At 49.4% G+C, this 24,735-nt stretch overlaps 2 protein-coding genes across 3 annotated transcripts in view; one reads left to right on the top strand and one right to left on the bottom strand.

Moving 5' to 3' along the window:
* Nucleotides 1-4,059: 4,059 nt before the first annotated feature.
* On the bottom strand, nucleotides 4,060-24,474 carry SF3A1 (splicing factor 3a subunit 1). Its single transcript, XM_059039483.2, has 16 exons — nucleotides 24,226-24,474; nucleotides 21,380-21,501; nucleotides 16,537-16,744; nucleotides 15,108-15,365; nucleotides 12,152-12,226; nucleotides 11,307-11,457; nucleotides 10,749-10,942; nucleotides 9,653-9,770; nucleotides 9,202-9,387; nucleotides 8,368-8,489; nucleotides 8,021-8,266; nucleotides 7,256-7,463; nucleotides 6,617-6,771; nucleotides 5,493-5,594; nucleotides 5,308-5,379; nucleotides 4,060-4,570 (listed from the first exon to the last, which is right to left on the bottom strand). The coding sequence occupies exons 1-16, from the start codon at nucleotides 24,286-24,288 to the stop codon at nucleotides 4,469-4,471; spliced, it is 2,382 nt and encodes a 793-aa protein (XP_058895466.1). The 5' UTR covers nucleotides 24,289-24,474; the 3' UTR covers nucleotides 4,060-4,468.
* CCDC157 (coiled-coil domain containing 157) overlaps nucleotides 24,162-24,735 on the top strand; it is a 14,382-nt gene continuing 13,808 nt past the window's right edge. Inside the window, exon 1 of one of the 2 annotated variants that reach the window (XM_067014962.1) lies at nucleotides 24,162-24,620. Coding sequence is in view for 1 of the 2 variants with exons in the window: in XM_059039495.2 (XP_058895478.2) it covers nucleotides 24,575-24,620 (46 nt within the window). In the remaining variant the exon portion in view is untranslated. The remainder of the gene's footprint in view (nucleotides 24,621-24,735) is intronic. The other variant, XM_059039495.2, reaches the window with a different exon arrangement.

The raw sequence follows: 24,735 nt of genomic DNA, 5'->3' as shown, positions 1-24,735 counted from the left end.
GTAAATGATGAGGATGAGAGATGCTTGGCCAGGGCTACAGGAATGTGTTGAAAAACTCGAGTCTCATCCTACTGGGGTCATTCCTAGAAATTTTGGCTCAGGCCCTTACACGAGCTCCCGGTGCAGTCCCCTCTCCTGGATCCTGGAATGTGCTTGGGAAATCTGTCAGTGTTTGCCAGGAACAGACAGATGTCCAGATATCAGCTTTTATCCATAATGAGAGCAGAGCTGAGGTTCAGAAGGTACTTAGCTGGTGCCCAGGAGCCTATGAAAAGTAGGCAAACTATAAAGCTTCTTTATCCCTACACTGAGGATAACAGTTAATAATCTTTTGGTAAGTGGTACTGCACTTAGTGGGTCCCAGAGCTTAAAAACATTCACAGGTACATAAGCTTCCGGAGCAGTTTGATCCAGAGACTGTCACCAAGGATATTAGCCCTGTTTTCCCTTTTTCTCCTTTTCTCTTTGTCCTCTTTCCTATGGTTGCTTTATCCTCAGGCTAGAGCCCCTCATGGAAGCAGCTCCAGGCTCACAGGCTTCCTCCATCCATACATACAATGGATGACTCTTCTGGTAGCTTCTGCTCGATGGCGGGGAGGCTGCATTCCTTCACTGCACAGGAGGACATATGCCTATCCCTAATCTAATCATCCCCACAGCTCAGGGCTAGGGAACACAGACTTGCTTAACTGAACTTAGCTTAAGGCAACAGTAGTACCTTCTCTGTAATATGATAAAGAATAGGAGTGTATCTTGTCCTGCTTCACGATTGTATGACTCAGGGTACCTAGAATTACTCACTTACATGTATTTTTAAAATAAAACAATGTATGTATAGTTAAGATCAAATCCCCAAATCAGATAGTTAAAAATTTGAACTTTAAGAACTTACATTTCACTTTTATTTTTAAAAAGTAACTTTTAGGGCTTCCCTGGTGGTGCAGCAGTTGAGAGTCCGCCTGCCAATGCAGGGGATACGGGTTCGTGCCCCGGTCCGGGAAGATCCCACATGCCGCGAAACAGCTAGGCCCATGAGCCATGGCCACTGAGCCTGCGTGTCCGGAGCCTGTGCTCCACAATGGGAGTGGCCACAACAGTGAGAGGCCCGCGTACCGCAAAAAAAACAAACAAACAAACAAACAAAAAAAACTTTAAAGAATCTTAAATACTAACCCATGTACTTTTATTCATTATTTTTAAAATAAATTTATTTTTGCCTGCGTTGGGTCTTCATTACTGCACGCGGGCTTTCTCTAGTTGCAGTGAGTGGGGGCTACTCTTCACTGTGGTGCGTGGGCTTCTCATTGCAGAGCACTGGCTCTAGGTGTACGGGCTTCAGTAGTTGTGGCACGCAGGCTCAGTAGTTGTGGCTCATGCGCTCTAGAACACAGGCTCAGTAGTTGTGGGGCACGGGCTTAGCTGCTCCGCGGCACATGGGATCTTCCCAGACCAGGGCTCAAACCCGTGTCCACTGCACTGGCAGGCGGATTCTTAACCACTGCGCCACTAGGGAAGCCCCTCATGCACTTTTTTTTTTTTTTTTTTTCCGGTATGCGGGCCTCTCACTGTTGTGGCCTCTCCCATTGCGGAGCACAGGCTCCGGACGCGCAGGCCTAGCGGCCATGGCTCACGGGCTTAGTTGCTCCGCAGCATGTGGGATCTTCCCAGACCAGGGCACGAACCCGTGTCCCCTGCATCGGCAGGCGGATTCTCAACCACTGCGCCACCAGGGAAGCCCCCTCATGCACTTTTAAACATGAGCTATATTATACTTTTTTACCTTTCTGATTTTTGCATTATAAGGATAAATGAAATATTACCTGTAAAGATTGCTATTACAGTATATCACGTATTTCAAGTATCCTAATATAACTTTTGCACACATTCTCTTAATACATAATTTTAAAACGTGAAATGGGTCTAATCATTAGTAGCCTCCTCTGGGCTACATGGTAAGTGCTCATTTCAAGCAGCTGGTGGAACTGAAATTTCTTAGTGTCTACTACTCTTAGAGCCCTCTTCATGCAAGTCTTTAAAATTATAGTGAGCCTGAAAGCAACAAGCCATGCCTGGTTTTCCCAGCAATCTCACAACAGGAGCATTTCTCCCCATTTCACAGTCTGGTCTGGCAAAGTGGTGAGGACAGTGTGGTCACCAGGAATAGAAAAGCCGCTTTGGCCTTCCAGAGCCCTCACTGGCCTTGGGTATCTACCTTATCTAAAAAAATGGGCCAGATAATCTTCAGAGGAATGCAGTGAGAATCAGAAAAGCTGTGCAATCAAGGCGATGCCTACATGCTGCAGGTTCTAAACAAGTGCAGAGCACTGGGCTGCACGCTGGGCCTGCAGCCACTGACGATCGTAAAGCTGTTTGGTCAATGGGTCTTCTGCAACTGAGTGAGCCAGGACAGATGTCCATTCAGGAACTCCAGGAAGCTGAGATTGGGCCCCAGAGGGCAGCTCAAAGGACCCATTCACTCACATTCCACCCAGCAGCATTCCTGGCCTCCAGTCGCAGCCTCAGTCATGGAAGGCCGGTGAGATCTGCCAACCTGTGAAGGAGAGATTGGCCCCAGAGCCAATCCTAGGAAGAAAGGAGAGCTTGGAGTACAGGATTCCCCCAGCTCTACTGACCCCCTTTCCTCTTGGAACAAGACCCAGGGGGGAGTTAAGGGGATTTCTGGTGTTAGCCAGGGAGAAGCAACCAGCAGTGGGCTCACTTCAGGCACCCAAACCTAGGAGCTTCAGGAAGCCAAATTTCAGCCCTGGCCCCTGGAGGAAACTTCTAGCTACCAGGAGGGAAGCAAATGTCAGAGTGAGGAATAACATCCCACTGACCAAGTTAAAAACGTGAGCAGTTTGTAATGGAGCCACATAACTGGCACTGGAGAAGGGCCACTTGAGCCCTAGGTCTAGAGTTGGAAGCTTTGTGCTTGGTGATGGGGTGGAGGGGATGGTGACTAGAATACTGTGACCTTGGGAATGGCCTCACCCTTCTGGGCCTGGGAGATGACTGCATAGGATGAAATGGAAGGACTGCAAAGAAAAGGCAGTAGGAACTCTCAGGGGATAAACACACGAGATCTTCAGAATGAAATCAACTTTAGGTTTAAGACCAGGAAATGGTTATCAACAGACTCTCACCTTCCTCCCTGTGAACACCCACCCACAGAAGCACCTACCTCCCTGTGACAGCACAACTCCAAAAATAACAGCCTGTGTCTGGCCCTTACTAGGGGGCAAGGACTGACAAGTGTTTTGCACACATTCTTTTTATCTTCTAACTGTGTGACTGCGGGCATGTGATTCAGAATCTCTGTGCCTCAGTTTACTCAAGTGTAAAACAGGAACACCCACATCAGGATTACATGAGTTAGGGAGTTCCCTGGTGGCCTAGTGGTTAGGATCCCAGGCTTTCACTGCCATGGCCTGGGTTCAATCCTTGGTCAGGGAACTGAGCTCCTGCAAGCCACACAGTACAGCCCCCCCCAAAAAAAAAAATTTACATGAGTTAAAATTGATAAAGTGCTTAAAACAATAAGGAATAGTTGGCTAAATTTTATAAAGTTCTTAAAATAGTTCATGGCCTTGGCACAATGAAGTATTTTTAAAATAAACACTTTTTTTCTTAAAAAAAATCCTCATCATATACTTGTGCTCACTCAGGATAAGCCACCTGCTCAAGGTCACTTATCAGGTGATGATGAGTGATCCCTGGCCTGCAGGAAACTGCCACCTTCTAGTCTCATCTGCATGCTGCCCACTGACCTAGGAACTGCATCCCATCTGTCTGTGTTCTTTTGCGGTCCTGGCATGTTGAAGGCATGTTATACGTATTAGTCTGTTATATGTACGGGGCTATGCCTTTGGAGGATCCACATGTTTCAAGAAGGCAATAAAAATATATCGAAGAAAGAGTCATAGAAGACTTGATGGCAGCAGGAATACAGTTAAAAGCCCAGCATTCCTCAGAGCAGAAGAGGAGCCACAAGGCACTGTGCCATGCTCCTAGGTCTGGGCAGGGCACAGGTGGCCAGGAGACAAGTCTCATGACATTAACTTCACGAGAAGGCTCGGAGAGGTTTATTAGCCCATGGCAAGATACACAATGATTAATGATAACAACCATATTCTACCAGCCAAGTATCACTTGGCACTATGATTAACATCCTATAGGACATCCCCGGTTTCACATTCCCTAATGGGCTACCTCAAGAAATGACCCCTAAAATCAAGACCCAAACACAAAGGGATTCCAGGGGTCACTGGGGAGGAGAATGCTTGAGAAAGCCCTCTCTGATCAATGTGGGGAGGGAGTGGGGGGAGGAAACTCTGCAGGACAATTTGGATTTCCAAAGTTAATAAGAGGGAAACAAATGCACAAGGCAGGGTCTCCTGGGTCTGGGACAGGGGTAGGGGACAGGAGAGGCAAAACGGCAGTAGTTGGGACCTGACAGCAGGTTTCTCTCCTATTTCTTCCTCCCGCCTCTCTCCTTGAGCGCCAGGTGGATGATGGCACCATTAGCCATGTTGTAGTAAGCCAGCGAGTTGGAATCCTTGATGAAAATGCCCTAGAAAACAGATGCAGTGCCTCAGCCCAGGGCAATCTGGCCTTGAGCTCAGAGAGCAGTCTTACAAGTCCCAACACTCTGAACTTAGCAAATACAAGGGCTTGAAGAAAGGTGGTGGGAAAGGGAGTGGCACAGGGCAGGAGTGAAGGTCTCTGGTTCCTCCCAGAATGCTTTGCTTTTCCTTCCTTCCGACCAAGCTATGCTGTCAACACCCCAAAAAACTGGCCCTGACCAACCCCATGGAATTTTGATTCTCAAATCATAAGACATTTAGAGATCAACAGTTAGTTCAACAGCCTCACTTTACAGAGGAAACTGAGGCCCAGAATGGGGATTTGTCAAAGCCCAAAAAGGAAGAACACAGCAGTCCTCTGTGACCTGGCAGGCACCAAGGTGAGCTGGACTATCACCTTTGTGTCCAAGCACAAAGCCAGGCTACCTGAGACCACACTGACTGGGATGGCTCTACCACTGGGACAGAAACCTACCTGGGCACTCCGAAGTCTGGTCCCCAGCTGTCACTGAGGCATTCAAACCCCATATAAGACTCTGCTGTGACCCCGCCAGAGCCTCACCCTGTCAGACTAACCTGCCCCAGCAACCCCCGCCAGCACCATCACTTCCAGGATGGACTCAAATGACCACACCCAGGTATCTCCCCACTCCTCTGATTCCACAAGGGATTTATTAGCTTCTCGGACAACAGAGGGGGCAAGGACTACAGACACCCAACTCACCTCATACTGCAGCTTCTGTTTCCCTGCTGGCATGCCCGTGGCTTCGTGAATCTTCACCTTGATGACAGAGACCTATGGGACCGAGGAGAGGTCAGTCACCTCTTGCTAACGTCAGCTGCAGGCAGCTTCCCCCTGACTCTTTGGTTCCCCTGTACCTGATGCCAGTTGGGGATAGCAACTCATACCTGGTCTGTGAGTGGGAGGGTGAAGACCAGCACCTGTCCATTCAGCTTCCATTCTGTCTTATCCTGCATGTTGGGCACCTGGACTTTGATGGACACTGGACCCTGCAAAATAGGAGGTGGCCATTATGCCTGGGGAGGCCTGAGTCAATCAGGAACTATGCTCTCCTATTCCTGGGCCAGTCGAGACAATGTCACCTGTCCATCAGGGCTCCTGGACTCTGGCCTGTTTCATTACTGACACCACTTGTGACATAGAATAAATCACTCCTTTTCAAGAATTGGTTTCCCTTCTTTAGAACAATCCCTGCCTACTGGTAAAGCTGGAGCTGAAGAAGAGACATGAAAGTGCTCTGCAAGCCTCAAGAAGTACCACAGGAGGAAAGAATATGAACTGTGAGGTCAGAACACCTGGGTTCCCAACTCAGCTTCCCTGCTAACTAGGTCTCTCTGAGCCTCAACGCCATGTCTGTAAAGCAGTTGATCACAACTGCTGGATGGTGATGTTATGAGCATTCAACAGACCAAGTACCTGTAAAACGTGTGGCTCTGCCCCAGCACTTGAGTAGGTACTCAAGAAATGGAAACTAGCATCAAAAAGGAAAAAAGAAAAAAGATTTGGTCAAATGCACTGGGCAAGGGGGAGGGGGGCTGGGAATGTTTCTGCCTCTTCACTGGAGCTTCCCCAAGCACCAGCAGTGACAAGGTTCCCAGCTCTTATTTCTAGTACCCCCACAGGATCCCCGCAACACACCATCTCCTAAGGGCTGGACCTGGAGGCAAAGGCCACAAAGAATTTAAGAATCGCACCCAAGATTCCCTCCAGTGTCCAGAACCCCTTTCACACCTGAGTCCTACTGCCTGTGCAGCTGGGTCTCCCTGCTGGCCTCTGCAACAGTTCACACCAGGGGGACTACTGACAGCTGTCTGCTCCTCTGGCTGCTGACCCCCCATCTAGTGTGTGCTCAGAAGCTTCACGGGCCTCCAATGGCTGACCCAGGTCCCAGAAGCCAAAACCATGAAGAACAGGGTGGGCCAGGGAGCATGTGACTGGGGCAGGACTGGACACCCCCCGCCCCATCCCATCTAGACACTCCAGGCTGTGGGCAGCACTCTGAGATGTATACCTTATTTCTGCGTAGAAATTCTTCCTCTGGCATGAGGCTGTCCTCAGTCTTCAGCTTCTTGGAGGCAGGCTCATCTTCCATGGGAGGTGGGGGGTGGACAGGCGGCATAGGGGCTGGAGCTGGGACAGGTGCCACAGGTGGTGCAGGCACAAAAGCTGCAAGGACAGGAATAAGCTGCCACGTGAGTGGGAGAAAGGGCCCAGGACTCAGGGCTGGTGAGAGTGAAAAGGGGATTGCAAAGGTTTCCCATTTCTCCCAGTCAGAGGTGTGAAGGACCACTCCTTGCTGAGTCTGGCAGCCAGCAAGTTCCCTGGAAGGGGGACCTGGGAGACTGCCCATATTGGGTAGCAGGAAACTGAAGGAGGGGCAGTACAGATGGATGGAACAGGTGGCAGCCAACAGTAAGCATCATCAGGCCTCTGTGCCTGTCCAGGCTGACCCCTCTGGGTGCACAGACCCCAGCTCTGCCATATCAGCCTATCTCCCCCAGGAGCCATAAGTCCCTGGCTCCCAGCTCAGGGATCTCTCACATGGTGAACTCAAGGCTCTCCTTTGGGCTGGACCACTAGCTGGAACAGCTGGCACTACCATCAGCCACTGCTCTGCTCAGGGCTTGGTCTGTAGTCCTGACCCACTGACCTGTCGGCACAATCATGGGTGGTGGGCGGGGTGCCATGATAGGAGGGGCCGAGGGAGGCATGGGCACCACGTTGATTCTGGGCGCGTGGATGATCGGTGGCATGGGGGCGATCACCGAGCCGGGCGGCAGTCGGACCACTGATGCCATCGGGGGCCGGGGCATGACAGGTACTGCAGACACAACTGTGGTACGGACGGGAGGTGGCATCTGTGGGGATGAAGACCCACAGGTCACAGGAAGCCAAGGCTGCACTCTAAGGGCACACACAGCTGGCAACAGGCCACCTGCAGCTTTGAGGATGGGGCTGGATAGCTTCGACTCAGCCCCCTGGGGCTGAGAGTGCAGCCTCACACTGGGCCCTGACAGAACTACTCTGAGAGAGGCCCAGGGCAACACTCTTTCCACTTGGGACTCAACCAGCTGCTCTTAGCAAACACTGAGAGAGCCACTGAAGACACTGACCTCCATTTAGCCCCCTGGAGTCAGGCCAGCAGTCCTCCAAGACCCATTAAGCCCTCCAGCCCATCCCTGACCCAAGCCTGCTTCTCACATTTGCCACTCGCCTCCCTCCCTGTTCCAAGCCTCCCACACAGATAGAAGATCAGGCTGGAGGTTCCCACTCCTAACCAAAGGGTTCTTTTTCTCTTGACTTGACCCACTCAGCACTTGGGCCCACTGTGAGATAGCTGCCCTTCTCAGCCTGCAATGTCTAACCCCAAGAACCCAGCTCTGAAAGACCAGTCACAGGGTGGCTGCTGGCTAACCGCGGGTGGTCGGGGCACCGAGGTAATGGGTGGGGCTGAGCTGGGGATGTTGGTGGCTGAAGACGGAGGTGGTGGCTGCTGGGGGATTTCATTGGGCTTGCTGGGGCCAATCTTCTCTTTGGTATCATCTTCTGGCACCAAGCCCTTAGCCTTGTGAATGGCCTCGATCTGCTCCTGGAGGGTGATATTGGCCTGGGCAGCCTGCTGGGTCCGGGCCATGCTGCCGGAATGGCCATCCCAGGTCACCTGCATGGGAAAGCAAAGCCACAGCTTGTCAGGGCTCCTGGAACTGAGCCCAAGTGTGAGTCTGACGGCGGGGAAGGCACTAAGAGTCATCTGAGCTGCACCTTTTCCTCTGGCTTCTGGATCTCCTCCTCGCCAATCTTCTTACCAATTGCCGTTTCCTCTACACCAAAGATGTCAGTACGCCGCTCAGCCAGCTGTTTCAAGCTGCTCTCAATATCCAGACCTGGATATAGTCACAGAATGGAAGCAGGGGACAGAAGGGAAAACTAAACCAGATGCCCCTCTGACAACACAGCAGATCTACTGGTGCAGGGTGGAGGCTGTTCTTACAGGACAAGGCTATCTGTGGGTCCCAATGCAGCACGCCTGTCCTCTGAGCCTAGGGAAGGCTGCCCAATGAGCACTAAGCCTATAAACCAGGGCTTGTCCAACCCCTTGACTTACAAAAGGCAACGTCAACGTGAGTGGCATGGCAAGTAGCAGAGTCAGGACTAAAAGCCTGGTCTCCTGCCTCTGGGACAGTTTCCTCCCTCCCTATCATGCTGCTGCTCACACACAGTCAAGGCACCATGTCTCATTTCAAGGTGCTCAGTGTACTCCAGCCATCAGAGACTTCATTCTAAGACAGCCCTGAGAGTGAGCACCTCTCCCAGCTGTAGTCAGATCTTGCACTAGGATGTCAATGGACACATGCTATCCACATCAGGTGCCTGCCTTTGGAAGAATCCCTATGAAGAGTCCTTCTAGAAAATGGGAAGTTATTTTGTAGTGTCATAGGCTGCACCTATTCTCTAAAGCTTCTACTGACCTCAATTGTTACTTTCTATGTTTGATTAAAGCATAAAGTTGATCAGAGATTCCCCATGGGCCAAAGTGAGATGGGGATAAGTCAAAGAAGAGATGTGGACAGAGTGGGGGATGCCCCCCAACCTCACCTGGTGCGTACACCTCATCATCACTCTGCTTCTCACGAATGGAGCGATCTCGCTGCTCCAGCCAACGGGGGTCAAGAAGCCCAATGCGCATGTGTTCCTGCATTTTGCTGGCAGGGATCTTCTCCCCAGTGATGGGGGATACGAGATATTCATCTGGAGCAGGGGCTGGAGGCAGGGGCTTGGAAGCTAAAAAGCAAAAGAGACTCTTGAGTGAGAATACTGAGTGGCAGCCCAGGTTAAGAGCGTGCTATTTCATTTGTGCACCGTCCTTTCAGTGCCACGCTGTACCTGGCACTATGCATTGCACCAGAGCACCAGAGATGACGAAGTCCCATTCCCCATCGTGAGGCCTATGACAAAGGAGCTATCAATGCCTTTAGGACAAGCCACCTCGAGCCCTCCTAAAAATGGACAGGTCTGAGGAACATGAGGGCAGAAGAGGAGAACCTACCTTTTGGGTCATAGTCCTTCCGGACAATGACCTGGTCTGGAGTTGGGGGCAGAGGCGGTGGCATGGGTGTCTCTGGAGGTGGGGGCACTTTCTGCCCTTCTTCTTCATCATCTGAACCCTGAAAAGCAAAGCAGTGGCAGGACTCAGAGAGGGGCTGAGAAGCCACCTCCCTGCAGCTGAGCCCTGGTGGCTCTCAGGGTGGCAAAGAGCCTAGGCCCCTGCTAGTCAGCATCCATGTGCTAAGCCTCCCAGGGCAGCCGAGGCCAGCCAACAGCCGGCCAAGCTGCTTCCTCACAGCATGAATGGGAGTGCTGGGGGCCGTGGGGCTAACACTCTGCCCAGGCATTTCCAGCAGCTGGCACCAGGCAGTCACAGGAGGCCAAGGGCACTTAACGTGCTGGAGAGAGGTGCGGAGAACAAGTCAGTGTTCAATGGTAGCTGCTCAAGAAGCAATGCTGGGAGGGAGAGAAAAAGTCAATTCCCAGACACATGCGTCTTTATTCTAATGCTGCACAAATTCTTTCCAAGGGGAGGAAAGCAGTTTGGCTCTGGAGACTCTATGCCTGCTTGGAGGGTCTGCCTCGATGCGGGTAGAGGAGGCCGAAAGCCACTTAGCAAAGCTCTGGAGGACTTCCCTGGCGGTCCAGTGGTTAGAACTCCGTGCTTCCACTGCAGGGGCATGGGTTCGATCCCTGGTCGGGGAACTAGGATCCCACGTGCCACATGGTGTGCACCCCCACACAGAAAAAAAAGAAAAGCTCTGGAAACTGCTGATCATTTGGGCCTCAGCTCAAAAGCGCCAAAGTACATGGTATAGAGGTTTCCCTAACTGACAGCCAGCCTGGGGTGGGTAATGAGCAGGGCCCCGGGGCAAAGGAGGAAGGTCACAGAACAGGGCCAGCACAGCTTTCAGATCCTTGCCTATGAATGAATCTTTGTTGCCTGAGCTGGAAAGAGGCTCTGTGCTGCCTGGCCTTGGGCAGTTACTCAGCCAGGACGCCTTCTTTAGGAACCCAGACTTCCTTTCAAGATTCACAAGGGAGTTGGACTTCTCTGGAGGAGAGCACCTCCATCTCCTTGGGCTCCAGGAGCATACCTCATCCATGTCTTGCACTTGGGTGTCCTGGTCCAGCTGGGACGGAGGCTCCTCCGCCTTCTCCTGTTTCTCGTCCTCCTCATCAGACTCGACCTCCATCTCGACCTCCTCACTCTCCCCAAACTTCTCGTAGCGCTCCTGAATGAGGATTCGGGCCCCCAGCTCCTCTGGGGTGGTGGGGGGAGGGAAGTTCCCTGGCAAAGGGTGAGCCAGAGTCAAAGGCAGGGTTCCACAGACGCTCCTTATCAAAGGCCCATCTATCTGCCCTCTCTACACTGTTAACTCTCTGAGGGCTGGGACTGTCTGATTTCTCTATCTCCAGAGGCCCACCCATTGGGCCATTATTGTCAGGAACGATAATATTTGTTCAATTGGGTTTAACTGGGGCAATGTGGTAGAAGTGAAGTCTTCCGGAAGCAGAGAAGAAACAGATACCCATAGAACCCTCTGAGGGATTCTGCTGCTCCTCGGGGACAGCTGGAAGAGATCTCCCAGGATGGCTCCAACCTCCTGGCTCCCCTAAATGGAGTCACAGACCTACCTTCCTCAAAGACCTACCTTGCTCATTGGGTTGGAAGTCCACAGTTTCCACCACCACAAAATCATGCCAGTCAATCTGAGCATAGGCCACCCGTTCCTTTTCCTTCTCCTCCTCTTCCTTTTTCCTCTCACGCTCCTGAAACTTGGCCCACTCCACTCGGTAACATACCTGAAGGGATGGGAAACAGTGTGGTGCTGAGTTGAATCAGGGTCTGCTCCTGAGGAGGTTATCCTTCACCAAAGCCAACATCTCCTTCAGAACAGGAAGCTCATCTGCCCATAAAGGGGAACTTCCTGGGGCAGACTATGGTATTTGTATCTGGTTTCAGCCAGGCCCAGAGTTTGGACAGGATGAAAATATGAAATGCCACAGAGACCTTCTGTCTGGGCAGCTGTTCGTTATAACCTCAAAGTTTTCTGCTTGAGTTGGTGAGTGGCTAGCAAACTCCCTCCCAGAAGTTTGCATGACAACCAAGTGCCCACAAAAGCAGCAGCAATCTGAGAAAGCCTGCAAAACAGAAGCCTCAAGCAGCCACCCAGCACAGCCAGCACCAATATGCCCTCCCTCTTTGACTCTGAAAACCTAGGACTTCAAAAGGCAGTTGTCACCAGAGAACTCGTTCAAAAGCTGACTTCTAACAACAGAAGAAAAGAAGAGACTGAAGCAGACAGCAAAGCAGAAAGTTGGGGAGCAGAGAATCCAAGTTTCTTGGTCTTTGTAGCCTCAAGGCCTTTCCTCCCACCACAACTGTGCCTGGAGCATAACAAGGTACTGGTTCGGAGACTACTTCCAAACACACAACAGAACCCACACAATGTAACGTTAGTGCCATCAGTAACTGGTTATAAGAAATTTAGTTTACCTGGTCCAAAACTTCCCGGGGGTTCTCTGCCTCTTTCTTGAGCTTGGTAAATAAGCCTTTGGGTGGAATCAAGATCTGAAACACAGAAGATTTAAAGCAACTGTCAGTGCAGCACAACACAGGACAAAGAAGTGGCCTTCCTGGGCCTGTGGAAAGGCACAGGAGAAAGGAAAGCATGGGATTCTGGGATCTAATCTCAGCTCCACTTGGCTGTGCAACTTTGGGCAAGTTACTCAACCTCTATAACTTGGTTTCCTTCTACAAAATGGTGACATTGCCACTTAAAGTTGGCATCATCAACTTAAAAGGTTACCAAGGGTAGCAGGAAAGTATGCAAAACCACCACCAGATCACTGAGCATACAGTCAGCATGTGATGACTGCTCTCAGGGGGCGGATCTACCCTTTACCCTTCTGCACATGCCAACAGGCCCCCGATGACTTTATTGAAGACTACAGCCCACAGGCTCCACCTCCCTAGACTTCTATCCCCTGCTTTCTGTTTAGCATTTTCTCCATAGTATTCATCACCATCTGACACACACTGACATTGCACTTGCTTATTGCCCCTTCACTAGACCAGTCTCCACAAAGACAGGGATTTCTCTTTCTTTGGCTCACTGATACATATCCAGCACCTAGAACAGTGTCTGACACTCAAGCATATTCGCTGAGAGAACGAATGCTGGCTTTAAGTGTATCCATTCTCACTGGAAAAGCAGCTCAGCCCCACTCCATCCTCTCTGTCCTTCTTCCTCAGGAATTGATCTGCTCCTAGAGTTCCCAGGCCTAGAGACACATCGGTGCCCTCAGATGAATGAATGTCAATACCCAAATTCTGAGGGAGAAAGAATAGGAAAGTTAACAGAATAAAAAGGAATCTGTGGACCTTTAACTCTGGAAGCAGTCCACTGAGAGAAATTAACCCAGGGCTCACTTAAAATTGATACTGTGTAGTTACAATAACCCTTGGGTCTTATGACTTGAATGATTGTTATTTCAGCTACTCTCCTAGCTTCTGGACTTCCTAAACACAAACATTTTTGTCATTCTTTCTAGTTATATACTCAAAGTGAATGAAGTTAGAGGAAATCATTACATAACCTTTCAAGTCAGATCTTTAACACATTGTTTCTAGATATCAAAAACAGACGTACAAACCATGCCACTAAAAAGGAAAGACAACTTCCATTACGTGTGTAGCAAGAAAAATGTTCCACAGGCATATCTATACCAGCGTACTTTTTTTTTTTTTATGGTATGCAGGCCTCTCACTATTGTGGCCTCTCCCATTGCGGAGCACAGGCTCCGGAGGCACAGGCTCAGCGGCCATTGTTCATGGGCCCAGCCGCTCCGTGGCATGTGGGATCCTCCCACACCGGGGCACGAACCTGTGTCCCCTGCACCAGCAGGCAGACTCTCAACCACTGCACCACCAGGGAAGCCCTATACCAGTGTACTTTTTAATAAATTAGCTATCTGGGGCTTCCCTGGTGGCGCAGTGGTTGAGAATCTGCCTGCCAATGCAGGGGACACGGGTTCGAGCCCTGGTCTGGGAAGAGCCCACATGCCGCGGAACTAGGCCTGTGAGCCACAACTACTGAGCCTGTGCTCCGCGACAGTGAGAGGCCCGCGCACTGCGATGAAGCGTAGCCCCTGCTCGCCGCAAATAGAGAAAACCCTCAAACAGAAACGAAGACCCAACACACCCCAAAATAAATAAATAAATAAATTTTAAGAAATAAAAATAAATTTATTTAAAAAAATTAGCAATTTGATTATTTTAAATACCAGTATTGACTTGTCTGCATTCTTTTTTTTTTTTAATTTATTTGTTTTATTTATTTATTTTTGGCTGCATTGGGTCTTTGTTGCCACGCACAGGCTTTCTCTAGTTGCGGCAAGTGGGGTCTACTCTTCATTGCGGTGTGTGGGCTTCTCATTGCCGCGGCTTCTCTTGTTGCGGAGCACAGGCTCTAGGCATGCGGGCTTCAGTAGTTATAGCACGTGGGCTCAGTAGTTGTGGCGCAAGCGTTTAGTTGCTCCACGGCATGTGGGATCTTCCGGGACCAGGGCTCGAACCCGTGTCCCCTGCATTGGCAAGCAGATTCTTAACCACTACGCCACCAGGGAAGCCCTTGTCTGCATTCTTGATTGCAACAACGCAGCATGATAATTAAGATCTTAGGGTCTGGAATAAAAATGCCAGCACTCAAGTCCCTGCTCTGCAACCCCCTAGCTGTGCAGCCCTGGTCAAGTTAACTTCTCTGTACCTCAGTTTCCTCTTCTGTAAAATGAATATAATAACAGTGGCTACCTTATAGGTTATTAGGGATTAAATGAGAAAATACTATATAAGTACTCAATACTGGCTACACTTATTTATGTTAAATTGCTGCCCAATGATTATTTAAATGATACTTCTAATTCAAGGTACTTTTTAGGGTGGAAAACAACAGAGGTTTCAGAGTCAAATGTTGGTTAAATCTCAGTGCAGCTACTTCCTAGCTGAGAGACCACAAGTAAGTACTTCACCTCTCTGAGCTTTCTGAAATAGGAAGGAAAACACTTACCTTATAGATTCTTGTGAGGATAAAATTAGGTAATAATAGGAGGCAACTATTAAGAGCTTGCTTCTTCTCAAGCCCTGAGGCAACCGAAAATTTAAATGTACATAAAAGCAACTAGTACCACTTGGCCTTATCACACAGCAGGCACTCACCTAATGAATTATCAATCACCCGTTTCCTTTCTCTTTAGAAAGAGCAGTCTACGTTGCATTTACTAGGAAAACTGAATAGAAATCAAGATTTTATACTGAACTGGGATTTTTAACATCTGCTTGGGGGCCCCACACAGGAGCGGGGTCCTTGCAGACAGTGAGTGGATAGAGTGCTGATGGTAAGATGCCTTCCTTCCCTGGGCCCAGCACCCCGGCCCCCACCCTGCCCAGGCACCTTGGTATACTGTTCCACCAGCTTCGTGAAGTAGTTGAAAAGGCTGTGTTGCGGGCGAAGGAAGTCAAACTGGTAGTTGCGCTGCTCTTTCTGCATCAGCTGGGTCAGAAACTGGCGCCCATTCCTGGCCACAAACTGAGCTGTCAGCTTCACCACGTCCAGGTCGAAGGCTGAGATAGAGGGGGGGTCTGCAATGAACTCGAACTCGGGAGGGGGCTCTTTAGGCACGATGGTCTCTTGGATCACTTGGGCTTGAACCTAAGATGCAAAGGGAATGTGAGGCAAGAGGCACAGGGGTGGAGGGACTCCAGGGAGGGGGAGGGGATGCACCCCCGGCAGACGGCACAGACCTCTACACTTCTGTTGATCACGCACATGCCACTGGCACATGGTGTGAGAGAATCCTAACTCACAAGGGCACTGATTTCTTGGCCAACTGCAGCCTCGACTGCCTAAACGGCTTTCTGAATGAGAACCGAGTCCCTCTCTATCTCTGCTGCTGTCCTGAAACTGAGGACCAAAACTGGGTGGCAGATCTAACAGGAACACAGCTTATGAAACCCTGCCCACGGGAGAAAGAGGATGTAGTAAGCCCTACATGTGTGCAGAGGACCCCACTGGACAGAAGACTTCCACGATTGTTACCTCATCTGGCCACTACACGAACCACGAGGTGGACAGAACAAGTACTGTGAATTCTTTTTATAGATGAGGAAACTGAGGTCGCCTGAGGCCCTAGGAGTAGTAAATTGCAACACAAGGTCTCAGAACCTACTCCAACCCTTACTTCCCACTGTAAAACAAGGGGCAGCCTTTGCCACCATGGCTCAGGAGTGAAGCAAAGAGAAAGGACCAGTCCAAGTCTACACAGCAGGCAAAATGTGTGGGCCCTTCTTGTCCTCACTGACAGCCCTAATCGTCCCTAGTGCTAAGGGGGTATTAGGGCAGGCCAGAAAGAGGGGCCCTGGGAAGGTGAGACAGTCGAGAGGGATGCACAAGAAGGGGTCCACAAGCCACACTGCAGCACTACCCTCACGCCACGGTCAAGGAAAAGAGTAGGAACTGAGAGCACAGACTTTAGGGTCCTGACTCTGTGGCCTTGGGTAAATTGTGCTTCCCTAAGCCTCAGATTCCTCATCTGAAAAATGGTCACTTTACTGGCCTCCTCATGCAGCCCCTATGAGGCACCAATGAGACAAGGCTCCCAAAGCACTGAGCACAGAGTGTGAAGGGCAGCATTCAGCAAATGCCAACTGTCATCAACACTTTGCTGTGTAAGCCTCAGCATCTGCCTCTGTAAGATGGGGATAAAGACCTCAAGTTTCTCCCTGGGTGGTTGTGAGGTCTGGACAGCAGAGTTCATTATCTTCCCCTCCCTGTCCCAGCCTCCCTTAGCCCTGGGGAAGCGAAGGGAGGGGCTGGCTCCAACCTTCTGGGGCAGCTGCTGCTGGGTGGCTTGCTGCTGCTGCTGCATGACCTTGGGGATGGCAGCCGAGGGCTCCTGGGCTTTCCCCTCCTTGAACTCGCTGACCTTGTGGCGGTAGTAGGCATGGTAAGGGTCATTGGGGTTCAGGAAGTTGAACTTGGGGTTGTTGATCTCGTTCTGTCGTATCCTAGCTTCAAATTCAGGTCCGTTTCTAGAAAAAGGAAAAAAGAGAAGCATTAATACCACAACCCTTGCAGCTGCTCAGACCAGAACACTGCCCATGAAAGCCCCATTCTTGCCACCACCCATCACTCAAACTAGCCCATCCCTCAACACAGCAGAGGTCCTCTTCGAGACTCCTGGCATCAGCGGCCAGTACCCGTCTCCTTCGGCCTGCGCAGGCCTCTACTACCACAGGGTCTCCAGACCTCTATCATTCCTGCAGCTCCTCTGCCAGTCTTGCCATTTCCAAAACCATCTGGACTATTGCTTTTTTCTTTTAAAAAAATTTATTTACTTTAAAAAATGTACCTAAGAAGGCAAGGGAATTCCCTGGGGTCCAGTGGTTAGGACTCCATGCTCTCACTGCCAAGGGCCCGGGTTCAATCCCTGGTTGGGGAACTAAAATCCCACAAGCCATGGCACAGCCAGGGGGTGGGGGTGGGAAGGCATGTATTACTACTTCAGATAAAAATCATTATGGCTTTACTAACAAAAGGCAGTCATAAAATTCAATACAATGAAAACTAACATGGTTAAAGTTTAGCTGAAGTTTGCTGAGACTGAAGCCAGTTCTCTTAGTTAAAAGTGAGATGACTGAGTGTTGGGGAGGTATTAAAAGATATGCTAGCACCAAACTGAGACTCTGTCCTTTGCGTAACAAGAAGGAAGAAAAAAAAATATGAACATTTAATGGGATTTAATGCCTTGTCCAAATATTGGCTAAAATCACCTCATTTACTACTGGGTGAGGCTCATATAGGAAACACTGTTCTCCAAGGACCACATCTGTGCTTCTGCATAAGGCACATTCAGATGACAGGGGAGTGGTGAGAACAGCAGGGAGGTCCCCATCTCTCTCTGTATCTGCAATAGTTTCCCACATATACCCTATGTCCCCAATTTGTATGCATTTTTTAAATTAATTAATTTTTTAATTTTTGGTTGCATTGGGTCTTCGTTGCTACATGCAGGCTTTCTCTAGTTGTGGCGAGTGGGGCCTACTCTTCATCGTGGCGCGCGGGCTTCTCATTGCGGTGGCTTCTCTTGTTGCAGAGCACGGGCTCTAGGAGTGCGGGCTTCAGCAGTTGTGGAAGGCAGGCTTCGGTAGCTGTGGGTTGCGGGCTCTAGAGCGCAGGCTCAGTAGTTACGGCGCACAGGCTTAGTTGCTCCACGACATGTGGAATCTTCCCAGACCAGGGCACGAACCCGTGTCCCCTGCATTGGCAGGCAGATTCTTAACCACTGCACCACCAGGGAAGTCCCCCAATTTGTATGCCTTTAAACCCTCGGAATGAAAAATGTCTCTCTCATGATGTGTAGGGAACCCTGATTTTTTTAAAGAATCCCAACAGTAATATTTCAAGGTGTCACACATCCACAACATCTATGAGTGCACTTACCTTAAAGACACAAGATGTGGACACATTCAAGTTTTGGGTTCACTACTGACTCACCAAGTTACCAAACTGCTCTTTGACTCAATCTCCCATGCATAAAATATGGCAAAAACCACCTCTCTCTCTACTTGAAATACTGAGAAAATCGAATTAGTTAATGAGATGCCAAAGTCTTTTTGAATCATACAGTGGCCTGCAAATGCCAGGGACTATTACTCCTATGAAGGCTAGAAGGGGCTGTCCTATAAAGATGAGAGATGATCTGGAGGGCTTCCATCACTACTCTGACCAGAGCCCTGTATTCAGAGGTGCCTCAAACACACCAGGGGTCAGCTCCAGAGGCTGGTGGCACCCGGGTCACTCCACTTTCATACCCTGGCCCTGTGAGTTGAAGACAGGGCAGGAGACGGTGCAGGTGACACTGTGCCCCAGTTTAGCCACCTGGTCATCAGCACCCTGGCTCGCTCCTCCACAAGTTCTGGTCACACTCTGCAGCGTGACTAACAGCATGAGGTCTGAATGTGACAATGCATTAGTCCAGCTGAAACCCCATGCCTGAGGAAGAAGCATTCTTCCACCCCCTTAAATAATGCAAGCCACCCAAGGATGAGGGCAAATGTGCATTTAAATATGGCTAAACTAGGCCACCATACAAAGGGCTGCTAGAAAAAGGGGCTCTGGTTGTCTCCTCTACCACCGCCTCCTAAGCCATAACCTCACATATGGGAACAATCTGAAATATAAAACAACTAGAATGCAGGCATGTTCATTCCAAGCTACTCTGTTGCTTTAAGTTAGCTTAATGTTAATTTTAGAATTATACTCTCTAACACAAAGAAGATTTCAGCAAAAAAAGACATGATTCTGACTCAACCTAGCTGGTGGGAATTTTTAAGAGTAATTTCCCTTAGTTTCTTGACAGGAAAATACAGGGAAGGGAAGACCAAACCTAGAGAGAAAAAACTCTTTGGAAAACCACACTGGGTTGGTGATTTTTTTTTTTACTCTATGCTCAATCAATCAATACATGTGAACCCAACAGAAGTAAAGCAGAGGGTCCTGCATGCTTGCCAGAGTGAGAGGCTGCTCTGTCCCTTCACTGCAACGTAAACAAAAGCAAGTCCACAGATTTCAGAAATGCCTACAAGGCAATGATCATAGTCAAAAATAGATCTAGAGATGTGGACACATAGATTTATTACGGAAACTTGGAGAGATTCTTATTTTGGGGGCTGGCTTAAAATTATTGGAAGGCTACTTGGCAAAATAAGAAATATTTGAAAATGCTCTTTTAGTCAGTAATGTGCCACACAGAATTTTCTTCTAGGAAAACAATCTAAAAGGGAAAGAAAATGCTCAGAGACTTCCCCATAGCTTCATTTGCCAAACTGAAATGTTGGAAACAACTTAAAAGGAAAATACAGAGGAGTCAGCCAAGTCAAGGAAGGCCCATCACCTTAACACGGTGCATCCTTTCCAGAGAGGACCACACAGCACCAGGAGACAGTGGAGCAACACAGGAAAATGCTTACAACACGGGGCAAATGGAAAAAGCAGGATATGAAAGTATCTCTACTAGTATTACAAGAATCTAAAAAAGGATGCCAAGGGCCAGAAGGAAACAAGAAAAAGTGAAAACAGCTAGTAGAAGCTATTCTGGTTGTGAGACTGTGGTGATCCTTCCTCTTACACTCTTTTCCTATTTATTGTTTTAAACAGGAAAACACATCAGGAGGTGGACTTCCCTGGTGGCACAGTGGTTAAGAATCCGCCTGCCAATGCAGGCGACACAGGTTCGAGCCCCGGTCTGGGAAGATCCCCCATATTGAGGAGCACCTAAGCCCACGTGCCACAAATACTGAGCCTATGCTCTAGAGCCCACGAGCCACAACTACCGAGCCCATGTGCCACAACTGCTGAAGCCCACATGCCTAGAGCCCATGCTCTGCAACAAGAGAAGCCACCGCAATGAGAAGCCCGTGCACCACAACAAAGAGTAGCCCCCTCTCGCCACAACTAGATAAAGCCTGCATGCAGCAATGAAGACCCAACGCAGCCAAAAGTAAATTAATTAATTTTTTAAAAAATCAGGGGACAAGGTGAAGAATAAGCGTTGCTGTGAAATATTAAACTTATAAACACAACACCTGCTGCCCTAAATCTGACATGGCCTAATAATGTTCAATCAAGCACAGAGTTTTAACCCAATATTCAGGTTGGTCAAAGCCCCTGAAATGTGAAAGGTTAACTTGCATGGAGCCTGACACAATGAAAGACATCAACCAGAGTAACCTCTTTCTAAGTTTCATTTTAAAAAAGAGGTTGAGAAAGGAAGGACCTATCTGTTAAATGATGTATCATGATGGGGATGCTGCCTCAGGGTCAAGGTGTGGCTTCCTGGAGAGCATATGCCCTGACTGAGGGCAGCAGTCTGCTCAAGGCCAGCTACTGCTTCCATGCAAGGAGCCGTCCAACTCATCAAGAGAAGCCAGAAATCCAGATTTACTGTGCAATCTCATTTTTAAACAGTGACAACTAATTCAAAAGTTAAAAAATTATATATTGTTGAGAATGAACAAAAAGATCTGTAGGCTGGATATGGCCTGCTGGTTGTCAAAGGAATACTTGAAATGCCCTAAACTAGGGGATGGTTGACCTTTGGAGTCAAGTGGCCATCAAGAAGACTCCATCTGAGGAAGTGTAATGGGGAGGAACAAGAGGAAATCAAGCTGATTTCCATGCCATCTGAGGTAATAGCTACATGATGTACCCGAACTGCACTCAGTCCCCTCACCCTTGCCTCACAACAATTCTGAGGTGGTATTTTATTCCATTTTGCAGATGGGTCAAAGGAAATGCAGTCCTTGCACAATGAGAATGATCAACTCCCTTTTGTCTTCCTAAGGCCAGCACAGCAGCTCAGATACAGACACACATTATCCATGACAAAGCAGCTTTCCAGGTATTTCCTCAGGCTCGGTTTGGAAGCACGGGTTCTTGGTGACTCTGGAGCTGGGTGTGCCTTGTACTCTGCCACCACCATACCATGTTAGAGATGCCAGTCCTGCCCATTGCCTACCTCACACCATGCTTTGGTTTTAGATGAGCTAACAGGCCTGAGCCAACAATACCACTCTAAAAACCCTAGTGTTACCCTTGTGCAAATTCAGGAGCTCTTGATGCTAAAATCTACCCGCGACCCACATGAACAGGAGTAGCTATGTTACCTGGCCACGAAGCTGGCAGTCTTGTCAACGATATTCCTGACCTCTGGAGGAGGGTAAATAATACCCACCACTGGCTTGGAAGGGGTAGAATCCTCCTTTGAAGATGCTTCCTCTTCTGTGGGCTGTGAAAACAGTAAAAGGAAGGTCTTAAAGTTCCTGGCTTCGTGCCAGATGCCCACCGTTAAACTCCTCTAGGATATTATTGAGAATACAGACTCTCCCGGCCAATTCAACGAGAATTTCCTTGAGTCAGGAACCCCTGCTCCAGAAGAGCCACTCTCTCAACTGCTCTGTGCTTGCATGAGACTTTCCCAAGGAACCAATGAAAAGAGCAGCCTCCCTGGCTCCCCTCCAGCTAGAGCATCTCTGTCACACTGGGAATCTGCATTTTTACCAAGTGTCCATGTGATTCAGATGGAGGGGGGAAATCTAACCACATTCTGAGAAACCACATTCCAGAATCCAGAAGGCCATGCCTGTATCTCCACCCTTGGATGTGCCTGATGTGGGATATGTAAGAATTGTCTGCTGAATAAAGAAATGGGAAACTCCTTGCTGGCCACTTCTTCTGCCTTGAATGCCCTTTCCCTCCGCATCCATTCCATAGCCTAACCATCACTTAATGTTCAAATGTTTTGTGAAACTCCACTGGAATACTCAACATTAACTGCCCCATAAATTCCAATATTCTTTCCTCAGCAGCTTCTTCCCCTTAGTAAACAAAGGGTCAAGTCTCTCATTTTAGAAATACAAAGTTTCTCCCCTGCCCTCATGTTCCTTTCTGCTACTGCCTTCTCCCCGCCTTCCTCTGGTAGCTAAACAGCCTGGGTTCTCTCAGCCTTGCCGTTCCCACTTGCTCACCTCCCATTTGATCCCCCTTCATTTCAAGTGCTCATGCCAAAGTCAAAAATGACGGCCTAGAGCCAGCTACATCGGTTATCTGGTGGTGTGACCAGTGACCGCTCCTTCACAAAACTCTCAACTCCCAGGTCCCATTCTCACCTGTATTTCCTTCTTGCTCACCATTCCATCCAAGTTTCTCTCCTGGCTCCTGTTTCACCTCCTGCCCTATAGTGTTAGGGGACCCCAAAATTCTGTTCTTGGTTCTCTTCACACTGTACACACTATCCTCAGTCAGGCACTTACAAAACGTCCTCCACTTCCCCTAGCACCTGCAGACTGAACCATTCTACCCCAGTCAATGTCCCACATCACTCTTATGTGCCACACAGCTTTAGATCCAGCAGTCCTGGGCACTTTCATCTCTAACCGCTTTCCTCATGAATGGCCAACCATGCCTCCAGTCAACCAGGGCAGAAACGTGGGTCTCTTCTCCCTTCCTCAGACTATACGTTCAATGATAAGAATATTTATCAAACACAGAGTAGGTTCCATATACCTTCCTAAGCACTTTAAGCATATTAAATCTATAACCCTTACAGAGCCCTAAGAGATTAAGTACTCTTATTATATTATTGTCTTGTCATTTTACAGATGACAAACTGAGGAATGGAGACCTTCACTGGCCCAATGACAGAACCAGGATTCCAATGCATCACTTTGGAGGGAGAGCCTGCACCATTAGCCCTTTTGTTATCTGAGCTTGCCCATCCCCTCTGTCCCATGCCCCAGCCACAATCTAGGCCAGGATCTTAATGTCTTTTGAATAACATGACTAACCTGTCCTCCTAGCAATTCTCCCCATCACTGTTTACCTGAATTTCTGAAACACAAATATGTCACTATCTGCCTTACATCCCTTCCTTTTCTCCCAATAGCCTGCTAAGAAAAGTTCAAATTCCCAGAAATACACCTCTTCACCACTTTCCCAACCCTATGCTTTTAGCTTCTTTACTCTCGACAAGAGGCACTATCTGATTCCCACCTTGGTATCTTGGCACTTATCTGGTATTACCTTGGTCATTTTTCCCCAAGATACCGGGAAAATGCCAGGGATACATAGGTATTTGCAGTGGTCAGCATACAGGATGTGCTCAATAAATGTTTTCTGAATAAATAAAGAATGGTATTTTCCTTCCCAATCACCTATCTGGTGAACTACTGATTCATTCTTCTAAATGCAATTTACCTTTCACGCAGGTGGGTTTCACCTACCTTAATCTCCCCTATATTACATCAAAGCAGTGTTGATTAGAATTCCTGTCTCCTTTGTACTTGATACTTATATCACACTGCAATTACTGACCCACGTCTTTCCTCCTTAGCTGACTGAGATCTTTTGAAGGGTTGGCTGAAACTGTATCATTTATGGTAACTGAGGCAATAAACATTTATTGAGTATTCACTTATATCTGTCTCCCCACTAGTATGTGAGCTCCCTAAATAAAGCAGGAGCTGCGCTTCATTCATTCCGTCGGAGCCTGGCACGGTGTCTGGCTTAGAGTAAGCACTACACAGATGCTGAGAATTAACGTTCAAAGATGCACCGTGCAGGCTGGGAAATTAGGGACTCCTGGGCAAAGACTGGCGGCCGGTGGGCCCAATTAACACAGAAGACCGGTGGATGCGCTGGATCAGTGCTTCTCAAACTTTAATGAATCACCTTGGGATCTTGTTAAAAGGCAGATTCTGATTTAAAAGGTCTAGGGTGGAAACTCAGAATTTCTAATAAACTCCCAGGTGATGCTAGCCGGTACGCGGACCACACTTTGAGAACTACTGTTCTAACAGGCTTGTTTCGCTACCAGAAGGGAGGCGGGAAGTGCGCTGCCTCTTGGGACCTGGAGTCCCTCCAAGCCCTCCCAAACCGCCGTTTCTTCCTGCACGAGTAAAGAGGGCCCGCGCCCGAGGGAAGGGCCCAGGTCGAGGTGCGGGGGTCGCGGTACCTGTTTGGGCTCGGTGGCCGCGGGCGGCGGCGGGGGCACCGCCTGCACGGGTCCGGCCGGCATGACTGCGACGCTCAGGGCTGCCAGTCCGCCTCTGTATAGGTGAGCGCTGTGGCGTCAAAGATGCTACCCCGCACCAACAGTACAACAAGCTCGCAAGATGGCGGCGGCCGAGTGAGTCGTCGCCGAGGGGGGCGAGGCTGACGTACTTCCGGGGACGCCCCTTCTCCGTGACGTAAATTCCCGCCCCTCCCACTCGAGAGACGCCGTTGCCGTGGCAGCGGTCGGGGAGCCGGGATAGGTTTTGCCGGGGATCCCAGGAGCAGCAGGCGCACCTGGGGGCAGTTTCATGAGCCGACCAGACACAGTGGCTGAGGCTGCGACGCTGAAGACTGGTGAGACGTTTTACATCTCCCGCCGACGCCCTCGCACGCACCCCACGGCCCCGGCCCGCCTTCGCTTTACTCCACCAAAAGATTCCTCTCTCCCTCCGACCCCCGCCTTCCAAGG

The sequence above is a fragment of the Kogia breviceps genome, chromosome 15 (assembly GCF_026419965.1).
Source record: "Kogia breviceps isolate mKogBre1 chromosome 15, mKogBre1 haplotype 1, whole genome shotgun sequence".
In the NCBI taxonomy this organism is placed as follows: domain Eukaryota; kingdom Metazoa; phylum Chordata; class Mammalia; order Artiodactyla; family Physeteridae; genus Kogia; species Kogia breviceps.
The sequence above is the reverse complement of the archived record's forward strand: the minus strand, read 5'-3'. Positions and strand labels throughout refer to the sequence as shown.

Excerpts from the sequence above, each read along its gene's own strand:
- SF3A1 (XM_059039483.2), bottom strand. The coding sequence starts at position 24,288 with ATGCCGGCCGGACCCGTGCAGGCGGTGCCCCCGCCGCCGCCCGCGGCC. Across the intron at positions 11,458-12,151 it reads CCCGGGAAGTTTTGGACCAG|GTATGTTACCGAGTGGAGTG; the intron begins GTAAACTAAATT and ends CCATCCCTTCAG. Across the intron at positions 5,595-6,616 it reads AATTTCTACGCAGAAATAAG|GGTCCAGTGTCCATCAAAGT; the intron begins GTATACATCTCA and ends CCTATTTTGCAG.